Here is a 16020-nt window from a genome sequence, read left to right on the forward strand (position 1 = left end):
ACTCATTGTGTATCCATAGCAGCACCAGGGACACAGTCACACTCCACAATTGTAGTATTGCATTCAACTTCAACTGCCATGGTAACATCCCACAGAATCCTATGATTTGGGGTTTATGGAGTGGCACTTAGGATTCTCTGCCAGTTCCTCACTAAACTATAAACCCCAGCATTCCATGGGATGCTGCCATGGAAGTTCGAGTGATAAAGAATGCTATAATTGTGTAGTATAAACAGTGCTTGTTGCTTGTTGCTTGATTTACTTTCTCAGATATATATAATTTTAAGCTTAGGTGCCATAGATTAGACAGATCTATTCAAGCTTTTCTCATGTTCTAAGATAAACACACAAATTCTGCTAATTCATGTAGTTCCCTAGCAACCATTGAAAGAAAGAATGTTAAATACCTTCATCCAACCCAACACAGGTTTAAGTGGTAAAGGTACAAAAAATGTAAAGTACTCTTTTGTTCCATTTGCAACGGAATAATGAAGCTTTTGTCCAGCCTTGTATTTTTTTATTTGGCCTGTCAGCCAAGGATGACAGAGAATTCCATGCAGGCAATTATTAATATTGTTGGTTTTATTTTATTGTTAACTGTTATCGTTTGCTTTATTTATACACTGCCTTTTCCAAGATTGTGAAAAGTTAGCTTACAGATTTAAATCATTACAATATAATTAAGAGAAATAAACCATGGAGGGAATTCTAGAACCTAGGGGAAGGTCTGGCAAGGTCTTATGTACCTACCATACTTTTGAAGGTTGTGAGACTGAAAGAACGATCTCTCTTGAGGATCTCAGAGGGTGCATCTACACTGTAGAAATAATGCAGTTTGACACCACTTGAACTGCCATCCTACAGAATCCTGGGATTTGTAGTTTTGTGAGGTATCAGCATTCTGTGGCAGAGAAAGCTAAAGACCTTATAAAACCACAAATCCCAGGATTCCAGATGATGATACTATAGTAATTAAAGTGGTATCAAATGGCATTATTTCTACAGTGTAGCTACACCTAGAGTCAGAGCAGGCTCACATATGAATATAGGGGCTGTCACATAGTCTGGACCATAGGGCTTTATAGGTCATAACCAGCACTTTGAATTGTACCTGAAAACAGACCAGTGGAGCTGTTGGTGTAGTGAGGCTGTATGATGCTTGTAACTCTCGACAGTTATGATGGGCTGCAGATCTTTGTAAAAACTGAAGTTTCTGAGAACTCTTAAAGAATTCTTATTCTTTCATTTCATTCAATTTTTATTTCTTTCATTTTCCTGGAGCAGCCACAGAGCAAGTGACCCCCTGTAAAACAGTGCCTCCCAGTCTTTGCAAGATGGCCCAAAGATACCATGGTCATTGGTACTGATAACGCCTGAGAGGTGCAGCAGAAGCAACAGGGTCACACTTCTCTTGTCTAGTTCCCAGTAAAAGTTGTCCACCAAGCTGACAAAAGCCATCTCTGTCCCATAACCAGGCCTCAAACCAGATTGAAATTGGTCTAGAAAATCTGCTTCATCCAGGAATCCCTGGAGCTGGGGGTACATCACACCTTTTATTAACTTGCCCAAAAATAAAATGTGGGACGCTCAGTATTGTTACCTGCTGAGATCCACTCTTCACCTGAATTAATACATTGGAATAGCTATAGCAAGTACATTCCTATACCGCTTATCCCTAAGCAGTATCCAACAAGCTGGATACTCATTTTAGTGACCTATGGAAGGATGTGAGGCTGAGTGGACCTTGTAGCCCTGGGATTAAACTCACAAACTTGTGACTTTCAATATGGGCATTTAACCACTGCTCCACCAGGGCTTCTAGAAGTCCCACATGGACTGAGACATTCCTAAGGACATCCTGCAACCCCCAGTTACTGTATCATACACTCTTCAGAAGGGTGGGCTACTTTCAGATGATGATGGACTGCATTTCCTGCAGTCCTACTTAACATGGGAGCTGCAGCCCAACAATAGATGGGGAGCTACAGATTACCTATTCTTATTTTATAAGAAATTGACTGTAACACAGTTTTGCTGGAGCATGTAAAGTGTATAGTGAGAACTTCTACTATGTGGGGACCTCTACTTGTAGAGACCCTCTAGATCCCAAACTTTGGACACACAGATATTTTGGACTTCAGCTCCCAGAATTCCTGACAGTTGGCCAATCTGGCTGGGGCTCCTGGGAGGTGAAGTCCAAAACATCTGGAGGACCAAAGTTTGGGAACCGCTGCTCTCGTGATTCCAGTGTGAGAATCTATTTCCCTATAATCCCACCGTTGGACACCACTTTGCTGGAACCATTTCTGCCACTACAGACCCTGTGTGTCTCAACTCAACCGTAGCACTGTTGTAGCGTTCCCAGAAGTAGATGTGTATAATAATAATAAAAAAATAATTTATTAAATACAAATGCAGCATACAGTTAACAATTACTTATTTAATGCATCCTAATTGATTCTACTGACTCTTTTCCTGTCTCCTCATAATCCTTGCTGAACACAGCTAACTGTTGTGAGTCTTAACTGTCTGGTAGCAAAGAGAAGCAGAGGAATTGCTTCCAAAGTGACCAAAAAACTTAGCTGACACTGGGGCAACTGCTGGAGTGATTTCTTTGCTCACAAATTGACTGTGGACATCTCAAACAGTTAGTTGCAAGGAATCATTAATAATTAATTTTTTATTTATATACCGCTATTCCAAAGATCATAGCGGTGAACAGCAAGCAAGCTAATTAGCAAGTAAGCTAATTTGCCCCCAACAGTCTGGGTACTCATTTTAGCTCCCTCCTCGGAAGGATACAAGCCTGAGTCGAGCTTGGGCCTGTTTTCTCCTATTGGATAGTTGACACTGAAGACATTAAAAGATGTCTCAGGTACTAAATCGGGAGATTAAATGGCTGCTAGCATTGTGAATAACAGATCAAAAAGCCTGTGGAGGAGGCTTCTGGAGCAGTTTAATGAGGATAAGCACAATGACAGCAGTTGAATTGCATTAGAAATGCAATGTGGAAAAGAGAAGCGACACTCTGTATTTGCATCAGAGTGAGGAGAATTGCAACACCTCTGTTGTTTGTGTCTTACTTCTTACTAGTAGGAATCTATTGTGGAAATACATGCTGAAACATGAGCATAGTGATGGGATATAGCCAAGTGGACGGGTGAGTGCCCATCCAAATTTCCTTTCTCTAATCACATACTTGTTTTTAACTCCCCTTTACTCACTCTTAGTTCCAATCAAATAGTTCACCATTTGTGTTATTTGTAATAACATTATTAACAACCTATTCTACACCGCTTCCAGCATTGCTTCTTTTATACTCACTTACCTAGGTTGTGTCCTCTTCCTTTCTACACTGCAGTGTTTCTCAGCTATGGCTGATCAGAATGTGGAACTTAGATTAGGGAGTCCATGCACAATGAATAGATTTTTGAGTTGTGTTAGTATGTCACACTCATCCACTTTCACTGTATGTTTCTGAAGTCTCATGCTGTGTCACACAATTGTGTACCCATATAGCAACAGTATTGGTTTTTCTCCAGCTTTGTATAATGACGATCCATCACAAAATGTTCCTTTTACAGTAACCATAGAAAAGAAAAGTAGTTGCTGCTTTTCTACTGCGTCTGCATTGCTTTGTGCCTCGCCAAGCTCTCTACAGATGCCTTGCTCTCTGCACACTGTTGGTTGCTATGTGTTTTGATTCAATAACAGCGGGGTCCTTCTTACTCTGGAATGTCTTTGGATAGAAAAGTTGGACTGGTACAATGACTAGTGATGTTACAAGGGCTGCATCCACATTGCAGAAATAATCCAGTTTGACACCATTTTGACTGCCATGGCTCCATGCTATGGGATTCTGTGATTTGTAGTTTTGTGAGCTATTTATCCTTCTCCATCAGACAGCTCTGGTGCCACAAGAAACCACAAATCCCAGGATTCTACAGAATGGAGCCCTGGCAGTTAAAAGCAATGTCAAACTGGATTAGTTCTGCAGTGCAGATGCAGCCAAAGACATTGAAGACTTTTTTTCTCAGATTGTTTGAAGCGGGTTTCCTCCATGCAGTTTCTGCTTTGGGCATTCTCTTCCAGATAATAATGCCCCTCTCTCTTTTCCATTACCTCTTTGGCCCACAACAGCCATTTGTGGTGAAAAGAACAAATGAAACACTCTCTTGTTTAGGACCTCGAATAGTTAATAGTCAGTTTCTTAAAATCAGCACGTCTACTCGGTTGTAATTTCTTTTTCCCCTGCCACTACCTCTTTTGTTTCTGGTGCTATGGCTAAATTCTTGTTGCCTGAGGGCATGCTATTAAAATAATTATTATTATTATTTCTGGCAGCGTAAAATGTTTCTCCTGCTTGTGGCTGCAGAGAATAAAAAGAGATCACAGTAGCATTTTATCATCCTAGATATCGCCAAATGTTGTTCCTTCCACCACTGCTGGGATTTATTTTTAACTGCTTGACTCAGTGTTTGTCAGATGATTCTGACCATCAAACTGCATATTGAATTTAAAGTATAGAGAAAACTAGGGTAGCTGAAAGAGGGAGGGACAAAGAGTGGCTCTGTGGGAAGAAGGTGGGATTTGGATGCTCTCCACATAGGCTCAGCCTTCCTATCTCAGAGAGAGTTAAGTGCTTCTAGCTGTGTGAGTGTATTTTCAGGTCAGGCTGGGAAGTGAAGGGTAATGGCTGCTTTCAGATGCTTTAAAGACGTAATTGCTCAATTATTGCATTGAGCAAAAGGAGCAGCACGCCACCTTTTCTACTATGCTGGATGTTGCCTCTCTAACCAAGTGTCATCATGATTGATAGCTCCAAGAAGCAGCGACAGGGGTTCCCAAAGATTTTACCTGTTGGATATATTGAGCCATTGAAAGAAAAGGAATGCCTCGACATGAACAACCAGAAAAGTCTTAAGGAAGGTCAGTTTTCATGTTTTTGAGACAGAGATGGGAAGGCGATACGCAGCTTTGGGTTGGGTTTAAATGCAGGGTGGTTCAAAGAGATTGGTGCAAAATCAAATAAGAACAGCTTTACTTTTGCACCATTCTTTTTGAATCACCCAGCATAATGGGTTAAAATGATAGCGCTTTGGATAAATCTTATAGAGAGTCAAGGAACGAATATGTGCATAACAATGGTTTTGCATCACAAATGGGCTACACTGCACTTTTCCAGCCCTGGTTCTTGAAAAACTAATACATCTTTTTGTGATAGATTGGTGGCTAATGCTGTTTTCATATTGACTTTGGAGCACATGCTTTAAGGGTTTCACCAGCTGAGATCAGAGAGAACAGAATTAAAAGCATTATTATATGATTTTCATTCACGGAGATTGCAGACTTCGTCCAGTTCTTGCTTCTTGATCCAATTCTGCTTTACCATTATAAAAATTCAGCAGCAATATATTTTAAAGCATGGGTTCAATTACTGATAGGGCAATGGTTTTTTTAAATAAAAGAAAATATACTTAATATCTCAAGAAATCTTAATTCAGAAGACTTTCAAGAGCTTGGTGATGGCATCTGTGCTCCCAACTGCAACTAGTATAGGTAATAACTAAGGTATTGCTCTCTTAGCTGTAAGAAAAATATATTAATGTGTGTGGGTTTTTTTATTTCACGAAATAAAAGGCAGTTGTGGTTTTATTGTATTAAGTGTCTAGTTGATGCTTTCCCTTCCATACTGTATGACAAAAAGTATTAGCATACAATTTTTCCCCTCTTCCCTTTCCTACCCAGAGCATTGTCTTTTCCCTTATATCCTTTCCAGATTTCTTATATCTAAGTGTACTGAGTATCTGGTGGTGAGCCAGAAAACACTGTCACTTCCTTTGATTCAATACTGACATTTCCTTTTCAGAAGGAACTGTTTTTCCTTCTGGACTGAAGTAATATAAATGCAAGGAACAAAAGTGTTTGGGGAGATTTAAGAAAAATATTGTTCCACTGCAGCCTGCACTAGACACTTTTACTTTCTAAGAGTACTGTACAGTGTTGTATTTCTGTTCATTATAGTACTGAATGTTGATTCTGATGTTTAACATTTTACTTTTAAAAAAAAGACTGACCACATTTTCTTGGATGAGGAAAGCAAAATAGAAGCTAGGTAGCTGTAGCTGTAGCTCAGAGTAAAATGGTAGTTCTGCCTCTTTTGCCACAAAACATAATCACTATAATGAATAATGGTAAGAAATGGAAGGAATACAGTATGCAAGTTGAGTTTAATCTCTCTGAAGATGCCAGCCACAGATGCTGGTGAAACGTCAGGAATAAACTCTTCAAGAACATGGCCACATAGCCTGGAAAACCCACAAAAACTGTGGATGCCAGCCACGAAAGCCTTCAACTTCACATGAGTTTAATTAGGTTTAAAGCATGTCACTTTCCTTTGTATGGGAGCAACCAAAACGAATCCACATAAAGGCATTTACAGAGGAGAAATTTTGTATAAACTAGTTATACACAAATATAGCCCTAGCTGTTCCTGTGGTTGTTATCTTTACAGGGGGGAAATGAAACGTGATTACAAGAAATGCTTTTACATAGTGTCCATGAACACATTAGTTCACAACAGAATTTTCCCTTGTGAAATTGTAGGGCCATGGCTCCTCACATGTGAGAAAAATGGGTGTTAATCAGATGTCAGTTTGTAGTGATGATCAGAAGTGATCTTCTATTGCTTAGCTCTGTCTGATGAGATGGAAACAGTCCTTTATCTCCTTTGGTCTGCCCTTGCAGCATTGCATAGTATATCTTGATTTCAGTAAGGCCTTTGACAAGGTTTCCCATGACATTCTTTCAAACAAGCTTGTAAAATGTGGACTAGACAAGGTAACTGTTACATGGATTTGTAATTGGTTGACTGGCCGAACCCAAAGGGTGCTCAACAATGGCTCCTTTTCATCCTGGAGAGAAGTGACCATTGGGGTCCCACTGGGCTCTGTCCTGGGCCCAGTGCTATGCAACATCTTTATCAATAACTTGGATGGCAGAATTGGGCGCATACTCATCAAATGTGCAGATGACACCAAATTAGGAGTAGCTAATACCCCAGAGCTCTGGATCAAAATTCAAAGTGACCTGAATAGACTAGAAAGTTGGGCCAAAGCTAATAAAATGAAATTCAGCACGGAGAAATATAAGGTACTGCACTTAGGGCAGAAAAATGAAATGCACAGATATAGGATGGGTGACACCTGGCTGAATGAAACTATGTGTGAAAGGGATCTAGGAGTCCAAGTAGACCACAAGTTGAACATGAGTCAACAGTGTGATGCGGCAGCTAAAAAGGCCAATGCAATGCAATTGGTCAGGCCCCACCTGGAATATTGTGTCCAGTTCTGAGCACCACAGTTCAAAAAGGACATTGAGAAACTGGAAGTGTTCAAAGGAGAGTGACTAAAATGGTGAAGGTCTGGAAACTATGCCCTTTCAGGATGGACTTAGGGAGCTGGGTATGTTTAGCTTGGAGAAGAGAAGGTTAAGAGGTGAAATGGTAGCCCTGCTTAAATATTTGAAGGGATGTCATATTGAGGAGGAAGCAAGCTTGTTTTCTGCTGCTCCAGAGAACAGGACCCGGAACAATGGATGCAAACTGCAGAAGAAGAGATTCCACTTCAACATTAGGAGGAACTTCCTGACAGTAAAAGCTGTTCGACAGTGGAACACACTCCTTCCTTGGAGTGTGGTGGAGTCTCCTTCCTTGGAGGTCTTTAAACAGAGAGGCTGGATAGCCTTGGGCAAGTCACAGTCTCTCAAGCCTTCAGACTCAAGGGAAGGCAATGACAAACCTCCTCTCAACAAATCTTGCCAAGAAAACCTCTTAGGGTGGCCAGAAGCCGGAAACAACTTGAAGGCACACAACAAGAACAACAACAACAACAACAACAACAAGCGTTGAAATATAGTCATTGACCTAAAGTCACCCCATAAGACTGAGCACATATTTGCTGAGGTGGAACATGGTGTTCCAACACTTGTCGTTGCCAAATCTGCACATACTTCATTAGTGCTGTAGCATCTGTTGTGATTTTTCTCTTTGTGACACAATTCAAGGTGCCAGTTTGACGTATAAAGCTATATGTTTTGGGAACTTCATGTGCATGATTTGGGCCTAAGACGCCATCTGTTTCTCTGTATACAATTTTTCTCCTATCTCTCTTGATTATTCAATCTTTATTATATGGGCTGCAAGCACTCAAATGAGGCTGATCGCTGTGGCTATCTCATATTTAAGGGGCTTTCTTCTCTCCAAAACTAGTTTAAACATACTGGAAAGCATTGTAATGACTTTTATTAAAGGTCACTTTTGGAACCCAAGCTTGTATTAGAAAATGTTGGCTATCTTAAATATGATGTTTTGGTCTGTGATTAGCCTTGAGCCTAAAAGATTAAGTGGGCTAGAAATATGAGTGAATTTAATTGAATTGTAGGAATAATAGTGAGTGCCACAAGAAAACATCCTGAAGGTGAATAGTAGACTACCTACAAACATATGTCAGATTCAAGAAAGGAATAACAACCTGAAAGTGCAATACAACATTCGAACATATGTAGCAGGTTTTTCCATATCTGTGTTGTATAACAAAGAGCAATTCCAAATACCCTTTTTAATAATGGGATTTTAATAATATCCCCATCCCCTTTGGCTTTTGATTCTGGGGTGTATTGGATTCCTGGAGCCTTCCTAAAATCCTCAATATGGTATTTTTCCTCTAGCCTTCATAACTGTGGACAATATTGGCAATAATAAGGTTCGGAAGAAGAAAATTAAGCTATTATTTTCAGACATCGCTAGTTGAAGCCCATGTGAAGGTTTGTGATAAACTGATGCAAGAGCTTTCATATCTGAATTAACGATTTTGGGTTTACAGTATCAAAATAGTCTCTTACATTACCCATATGTGTCTCAGTATCTGTTCCAACCATGTAAATGATTGTGGAACATCTCTGGTGCTCCATTTTATAATCTGATTCCATGTTATTGTCAGCATTGGGATAAAGTCAACTGCTGCTGACTTTGTCCTTTTATCTCCTCCTCCACTCTCTGCCTCTTTCATCTTGCAGACTGAAGTGTGTGACCTGACATCTAGGCATGCTAAAGTACATATATATATTATACTTCCACACTACTCATTGTGATCCCCCCCCCAAAAAAAAAACCTACTGTCAGAATCTTGTAGAAATTATTTTAAGGAAATTATTCCAGTGAGGGTTTCTGCTTGTTTTGTTTTAAACAGTGATGTTAGACTGCATCGCTACATACCAGTTGTGATTCTATTCTGTATTTTTACTGAATGTGAGATGTTAATTGTTTAGAAAATATTTATCCACTACTTGCAATTTAGCTAACAGCAACAACAATAATACAACCTACAGATTATGGTAAAGGTAAATCATCAGCAATCCAGGGATATAGTATCTGAGTCGCAAATTCAGCAACCGTGGACAGCTGGTTTAAAGAGCTGCTGCCAGGCTGTTAACAGGGGCAGATTACAGAGACCATACAATGTCCCTGTTGAAACAGCTTCATTGGCTACCAGTTTGTTTCCAAGCACATTTCAAGGTGCTGGTTATTACCTATAAAGCCCTATATGCCAAAGGTCCGCACTGTTTGGCAGACCGTTTCTCCTGGTATGAACTGGTCTGGACTCTGAGATCCTTCTCTCTGTTCCAACACCATTTTTATTTATTTTATTTTTAAAATTTTATGCAAATATCTCCCTACATTCTATTACATTCTATTACATTTTAACAAATTATTTTATATACCCCACAGTGCCCCCCAAGTTCCCCGGAGCCATTTCCATCCTTATATTCCATCCAAAATTTCAGTTCATCTTGTGGAGGCAATCTTCCATCTTCTTTTCTCAGTACTTTCTCAATAAATTCTTTGCAAATCCCCTCATTTCTTTTCCATAGTCTTTTTTTTACTTTCAGCTTACATGCCAATTTATCATTAATAGCTAATTTCCATACCTCTTTGTACCAATCCCTCCACTTCTACATGTATTTTCATTTTCCAACACCTTGCTATTATTAATCTCGCTGCTGTGAGCAAACTTGTTACCAAATCTTTTTCTTTTTTTTCCATTTCTCTGAGTTATATAACTATACTCTGTCTTCTATCTATTTTTATATTCATAACATTTTCTATTTCTAATATCACTTTCCCCCCAAAATTTTGTACATATTTACATTGTACATTGCCACCACATATGCATATATGACCCTACTTCTTGACAGCCTCTCCAACATTTTTTTGAATTATTCTTATTAATGTTATGTAGTCTCACTGGAGTCAGATACCATTTCCAAATCAACTTATAATAATTTTCTTTTATCCAAACCAATAAATTTTTCAGGTGTCTTTGTTCCCAAATTCTGTATCCCATTCCTTATCATTTATTTTACATCCTAATTCTTCCAACACCATTACAACCACGGTTAGTGGGGACGCGAGAGAGGGCCTTCTCGGTGGCTGAATGTGAGATGGTAATTGTTTAGAAATTCTTCCAACACCATCATAAATACGGTTGGTAGGGATGTGAGGGAGGGCCTTCTTGGTGGCTGCCCCTAGACTCTGGAACTCCCTGATTTCCCAGGGAAGAGATCAGAACGGCTCCCTCCTTGATGGCCTTCCGCCGGCAGGTGAAGACCTACCTGTTCACACAAGCGTTTAAGGAATTGCTATAAGGACAGGAAGCTGCTCTGAGTCCCAGTCCTGGGAAAAGAGCAGGCTACAAATAAATATAATAAATAAATTAACCTATTAAACATTTATATCCAGTTATATAACTTATAGCTAACTTATATTCAGCATAAGTGTTACTATTATAATTGATTTTCTAATCCATTCTGGCAGGAATTAATATCTAGTATTCCATTTCTGACAAACAGATGCATTGTCTAGCCCACATTTTACTAGCTTGTTTGCAAGAATGTCATGAAGAACCTTGTCAAAGGCATTAATGAAATCAAGTTATGCTATATCTACAGCATTCCCTTCATCTACCAAGCTGGTAATTTTATCAAAAATAGAGATCAGATTAGTCTTTCATGATTTGTTTCTCTGAAACCCATGTTGACTTTTGGTGATTATGACATTGCCTTCTAAATGGTCATAGACTGCCCTCCTCCAGTCTTTTGGAACGTTTCTTGTTCTCCAGGATGTCTAAAAGAATATTGCCAATGGCTCTGAGATTACATTTGCCAGATCTTTTAATTATACAACACACAAGACCGAAATGCGAGGAAACTGAGATGATGACTCTGGGGGGAAGAGTGAAGAAAATTAAGTGCATTTGCTCTGCTTTAATGCTGAATGTGTGCCTTCGCTATGTGCATAGCCTAGTGAATCTCACATTATAAATCACAATGTTTATAATACTCATATACTCCAAACTGTAGCTGGATGTTTTAGATGACATGTTTCATAACACCTACTTCAGAAGCTGAACAGAGCATGCTATAAAACCCATTGGAGTTCAGATTAAAGAGTATTGGAATATGTTCTTATATAAGGTGGCTATGAAGAAACTGTTCCATCAGAGTAGTCAATTCTGTTCTTTTAAGAAACTGCTAGTTCTGGTATGAAGTTCTACATCAATTGCTATCAAAACCTGGTCCACGTATCCTTGTTATGTGAAATAAAATAGTGAGATGTTAGTACCAGCAGTTCTATAAACACCCTCACCTGTAGATTGCAACTTCTTGAATAATTTGCATGATTTGCAGCAGGGGTAGGCAACCTGCGGCCCGCGGGCCGGATGCGGCCCAGCGAGGCCTTGGGACCGGCCCTAGCCTGGTCCTGCCACCAATTGCCACCGGGGCCTTTGGGGGGGCAGTTGTCTATAGAAGCCTCAGAAACATGCATTTATATTAACATTTTTTTAAAAATCAGCAAATTTTTTCACGTGTCCTCCATTTTTTAAAAAAAAAAGTGTCTTCCATTTGAAAATTTTGTCCTACATTTGTCCTGGTTTATTTATATATGTAATTTTTAAAACAAATTATTTAATTATTTATTTTTTGGCTTCGGCCCCCCAGTTGTCTGAGGGACAGCAACCCGGCCCCCGGCTCAAAAAGATTGCCTACCCCTGATTTACAGAATGAGCTCTGGGTTGCAGCTCTGAGCTCACTCAATGGTATTCTGCAAGCCACTATGTCTCAGCAATCTGTTATATATTTGGATAATAATATACTGGTCTGCCTTAAGTGGTAAATAGGAGTGAGTAGCCTTTAGCTTTTTGATCAAGTCCCAGAAGTCCCAATGGGTGTTGAAATACAAACTGTTCTGTGGGTTAATTTTCACCACCATGGTTTGTGAGTTATCAAAACATATCATAAATGCTTCAGAATAGATGAGCAACTATGGATTTACATTATGGATGACCAAACCATGCATCTAAAACCATGTATCATTATCTCCAGCTGCTTTCCGTTTTCTTTCTATCAGTTTTGGTGGGTTGTTGTAGTATTGTCCCCATATTATCGAGACTCCTAGCAGATCCTGCTGTGAGATACAATCCATCTTTTCCAGAAGCCCTTCTTGAAAACACAGACTATGGTTCAAGAACCCAAATCTTTCCTGTTGGACCACCTGCAGAGATAGTTGTTCACTCTTAGTATTCTGCAGCATACTGCTGGTCCACATCCTTCAAATGGTATCGTCTTCCTCCCCATGTCTCATAGTTTCTTATGTCGACTCATATGTTGAAGGCTATAGCTTCCAGTATCTTTTTTTTTCCTACAGAAGGAAGGGGAAATGATCAGTGGGCTTGATTTTGCTTGTCCACCTCTCTGTTATGTCTTGGTTCTTTGCCCCAAGAGACAGTACATGTCTTGAGACATCTTGTCAAACTTACACACCTGAGAACAAATCCGACAAGCAGACTCACTGAACACTTTCTGAGATTTTAAAACTGGAAATTATAATTTTTAAAATGTCTTACCTATATAATAAACATGTAACACACATTAGGATTCCTGACTAAATATATATAAGATTGTGCTGCCATTCTCTTGAGGTATGTTTATGCTTTCCTGAACCCATGTTGTTTTATAAAAAGAGCACGGGTTTTATTCATTACATTAAGCAGATGGACTTCACAGTAGGCCACTAGATCCAGATATTTAGCAGCACAAAACCAAATTGTTTATGGCTGAAATTATATTTGAAAGTTTCTTCTACAAGATGAGTTACTGCTTCCTTACTAAATGAGCATTAAACTTTGGTATAAATTTGTTTTCATTGGAGGTTTCATTTTTTCCCTCTTCATAGAAGGAGGAGTATTTCAAAGTTATGGCACTAGGTCAAGCATTTGTTGTTTAGAATGGTAGTTTAATAAAGGTTAAAATGGCTAAAATAATATCATGTCCTGTTAACTACTAAATAGTACTTAGAGTCTGTAACCTTTGAGTATAGGTGTTATCATGGAGTCTTTCTTCTATGATCCATTTTTATCTCTTTCTCTCTCTATGACTTAATGTTTCCTTCCGTGAAGGAACTGTACACTCTGATTTAGCATGTTCTTAGATGGTATGTGAAATATTCTTTACAAATTTTGATCTTTGATCCAGACCTAATAGATTCCCGCCATTGTAATTGAAAAGAAAAGAGAGAGGTTTACATATTCAGTATTATCACTCCATGGAGTCATAAAAAGTGAAATTGAAATTTGAAGTGAGACTATGGTGAGAAAGAATAGATTTGATAAGAAATTTGCGTGCTTAATGTAGGCCTGAAGAAACATTATATGAAAACCATGACATGCTTACATTTGCTAAAGAGGATCAAACTTCTACCCCCAAATCTCAATGATATCTATTGCCACTTATCTGATGGGTTAGGGAGCAGAATACTATCAGAAGGTGGAACTGGTTGAAAAGTGGAACCCTGTTTTGTTTTGTTTTTAGTTTGCAAGTGCCTTTTGGCCATCAAAAAGTGTAAATAACAGTATATATAACTTTTGAATGCATGCAAAATCTAAGTAATATGCTGTATACACACACACGCACGCACACCCAAATGTAAAATAAAATGAATGAACACAAGTTTACTTTCAGTGTCCTGTTCTCAGTGTATTACTCTATGACGTACACTCGTCCCTCCACATTAGTAGCTTTGATTTTTGTGATTATTCATGGATTTTATTAATGTGTTCTCTCTAGGAATATCTGGGCCCTCCAGCGCAACTCTATGGTCAACTTGAACAAAAAGTTGCACTGAAAGACCTAGAAATTCTTAGATAGAACAGTCCACTAGACATTTGTAGCTCCTCCAGTGCAGTTCTGTGGTCAATGTCTGGCAGACGTTGACCATAGAGTTGCACTGGAAGACCTAGAGATTTCTAGAGGTGTTATCTCAGGTAAAAATGTATGGTAGTCTTTTTGTTATTTGCATTTTTTCAACATTCATGGGAGTCCTTTGCCCGTAACCCCAGCAAAAGTGGAAGGACGAGTATATTATAGCGCGCTCGCATCATATGCAACTTTCCGCTTATACTGAAAGCCATGTGCCGGTAGTGGCAATAGCATGCGCACCGCACCGTACCGCATGCATGAGCCCCATTATTTTCAATGGGGCTCGAGCATTCGTGATATTTCCCTTACCCAAGGGGTCCGAAACAGATCCCTGTGTAAGGGAAGGACCCACTGTATAAGCACAGATGTTGTACAGTATTGGTCTCTGAACCATACAGTGTTGGCCCCCATGAGAGGAGACCAGGGGTTTTTGTGTTTGGCTCATGGGGCCAAGGGAGTTCACATGCAAAGGCCAGAGAGAAGGCTACTGAAGTGCCTGTTGCCCTCCCCCACATGCCCCTTTCTCCTGACATGGGGCTTGGGCGGTTGTGAAAGAGTCTGTCCTTGAGGCTGATCTGGGGGCTTACTGTCTCTTATAAAGTCGCAGGGCTTGGGAGAGAGCCTCTAGGTTGGCCTTCCAAAATGAGCATAGGTTGACATCTGGACCTCAGTTAACCCCACATCAGGTTGCTCCCCCCTTTATTTGCTCATCCTCAGGCCTCAAACATTTAAACAGGTTCTATGTCAATAAACACGGCCCTTGTTTAACCAAAATACTGTGTCTGGTCTCATTATTTCATGGTTGGTCAACAAATACTGTAGGAGATGGACTCCTCACGATCTCAGAAGCATTGCAGACTGGAAGCAGATTGAAGCTGTAAAGAGGAAGCACAATCCCAGAGAAACGGGGGAAAGGCTCCAAGCAGCCCTCACTTAGTTGCAGACAAGCCTCCGTAGTTGGCTTAGCAGCTTTTCCCCTCTCAGCTCAATTTGCAAGCAGCATATGCATACAAGCAGTCCAAAGCAAAACTTCATGGGAAGAAGGACTGACAATATTCTGCTGTTTCCAGGTTTGCAAATGATACAGAGAAGTTCCCTTATTTCAAGGAGGAGGAGTAGACTCTTTCTGTAGCAAGCCTTGGGACCATGCGTGTGCATGCATGCAAGCAGTGTCAAATGATTCTCACAGGGAAGAACTAATGAAAGAGCAGATCCCTTGTTGAATTAATGGAACTTGTCTGTAATTTGCAAGTGTCAAAAGAGTGAGTCGTCAGAAAGCGAGTCATATGTTGTTTGTTATGTTTGTTTGTTTTACTGGAAAATTTAATAAAGATTAAATAAAAAAAGAAAGAAAGCGAGTCATGGAAAGACGGAGGAAGCCCATATCCTTTTAATTGTATCACCCTGGGATAAAAGCAAGATATAAATTGAAAGAATTAATAACAAATAGGCCAATAATGTACATTCATACTATTCTGTCATCAATAAAAAATCATTGTGTAAGGAGTTTGTTTTTAAAAAACTAATGTTACATGTTGAAAATATTTGTAATTTAAAACAAAATTGTAAAATTACAGGTTTTGTTGGTATTACTACTTCTCATTATGAGGAGTTTCTCAAGTTGTGAAGCTGGGTTTAAAACACTCCAGTGTCTTAGATTCATTTCTTAAATGTGGTATGTTTTTCCTTTATTGCCTTACAAATGAA

General features: G+C 39.4%; 1 protein-coding gene across 2 annotated transcripts in view; it reads left to right on the plus strand.

Annotated features, from left to right (window-relative positions):
• Positions 1 to 16020, plus strand: part of MRTFB (myocardin related transcription factor B) — a 68192-nt gene that overhangs the window by 23188 nt on the left and 28984 nt on the right. The window contains exon 1 of one of the 2 annotated variants that reach the window (XM_042437809.1): positions 4625 to 4929. The exons of the other annotated variant lie outside the window; for it this stretch is intronic. Coding sequence (XP_042293743.1) covers positions 4809 to 4929 — 121 coding nt within the window. The 5' untranslated portion in view covers positions 4625 to 4808. Of the gene's footprint in view, positions 1 to 4624; positions 4930 to 16020 lie in introns of those variants that run through there. 2 annotated transcript variants of the gene reach the window in all.

Source organism: Sceloporus undulatus, chromosome 8, assembly GCF_019175285.1.
Source record: "Sceloporus undulatus isolate JIND9_A2432 ecotype Alabama chromosome 8, SceUnd_v1.1, whole genome shotgun sequence".
Lineage (NCBI taxonomy): Eukaryota > Metazoa > Chordata > Lepidosauria > Squamata > Phrynosomatidae > Sceloporus > Sceloporus undulatus.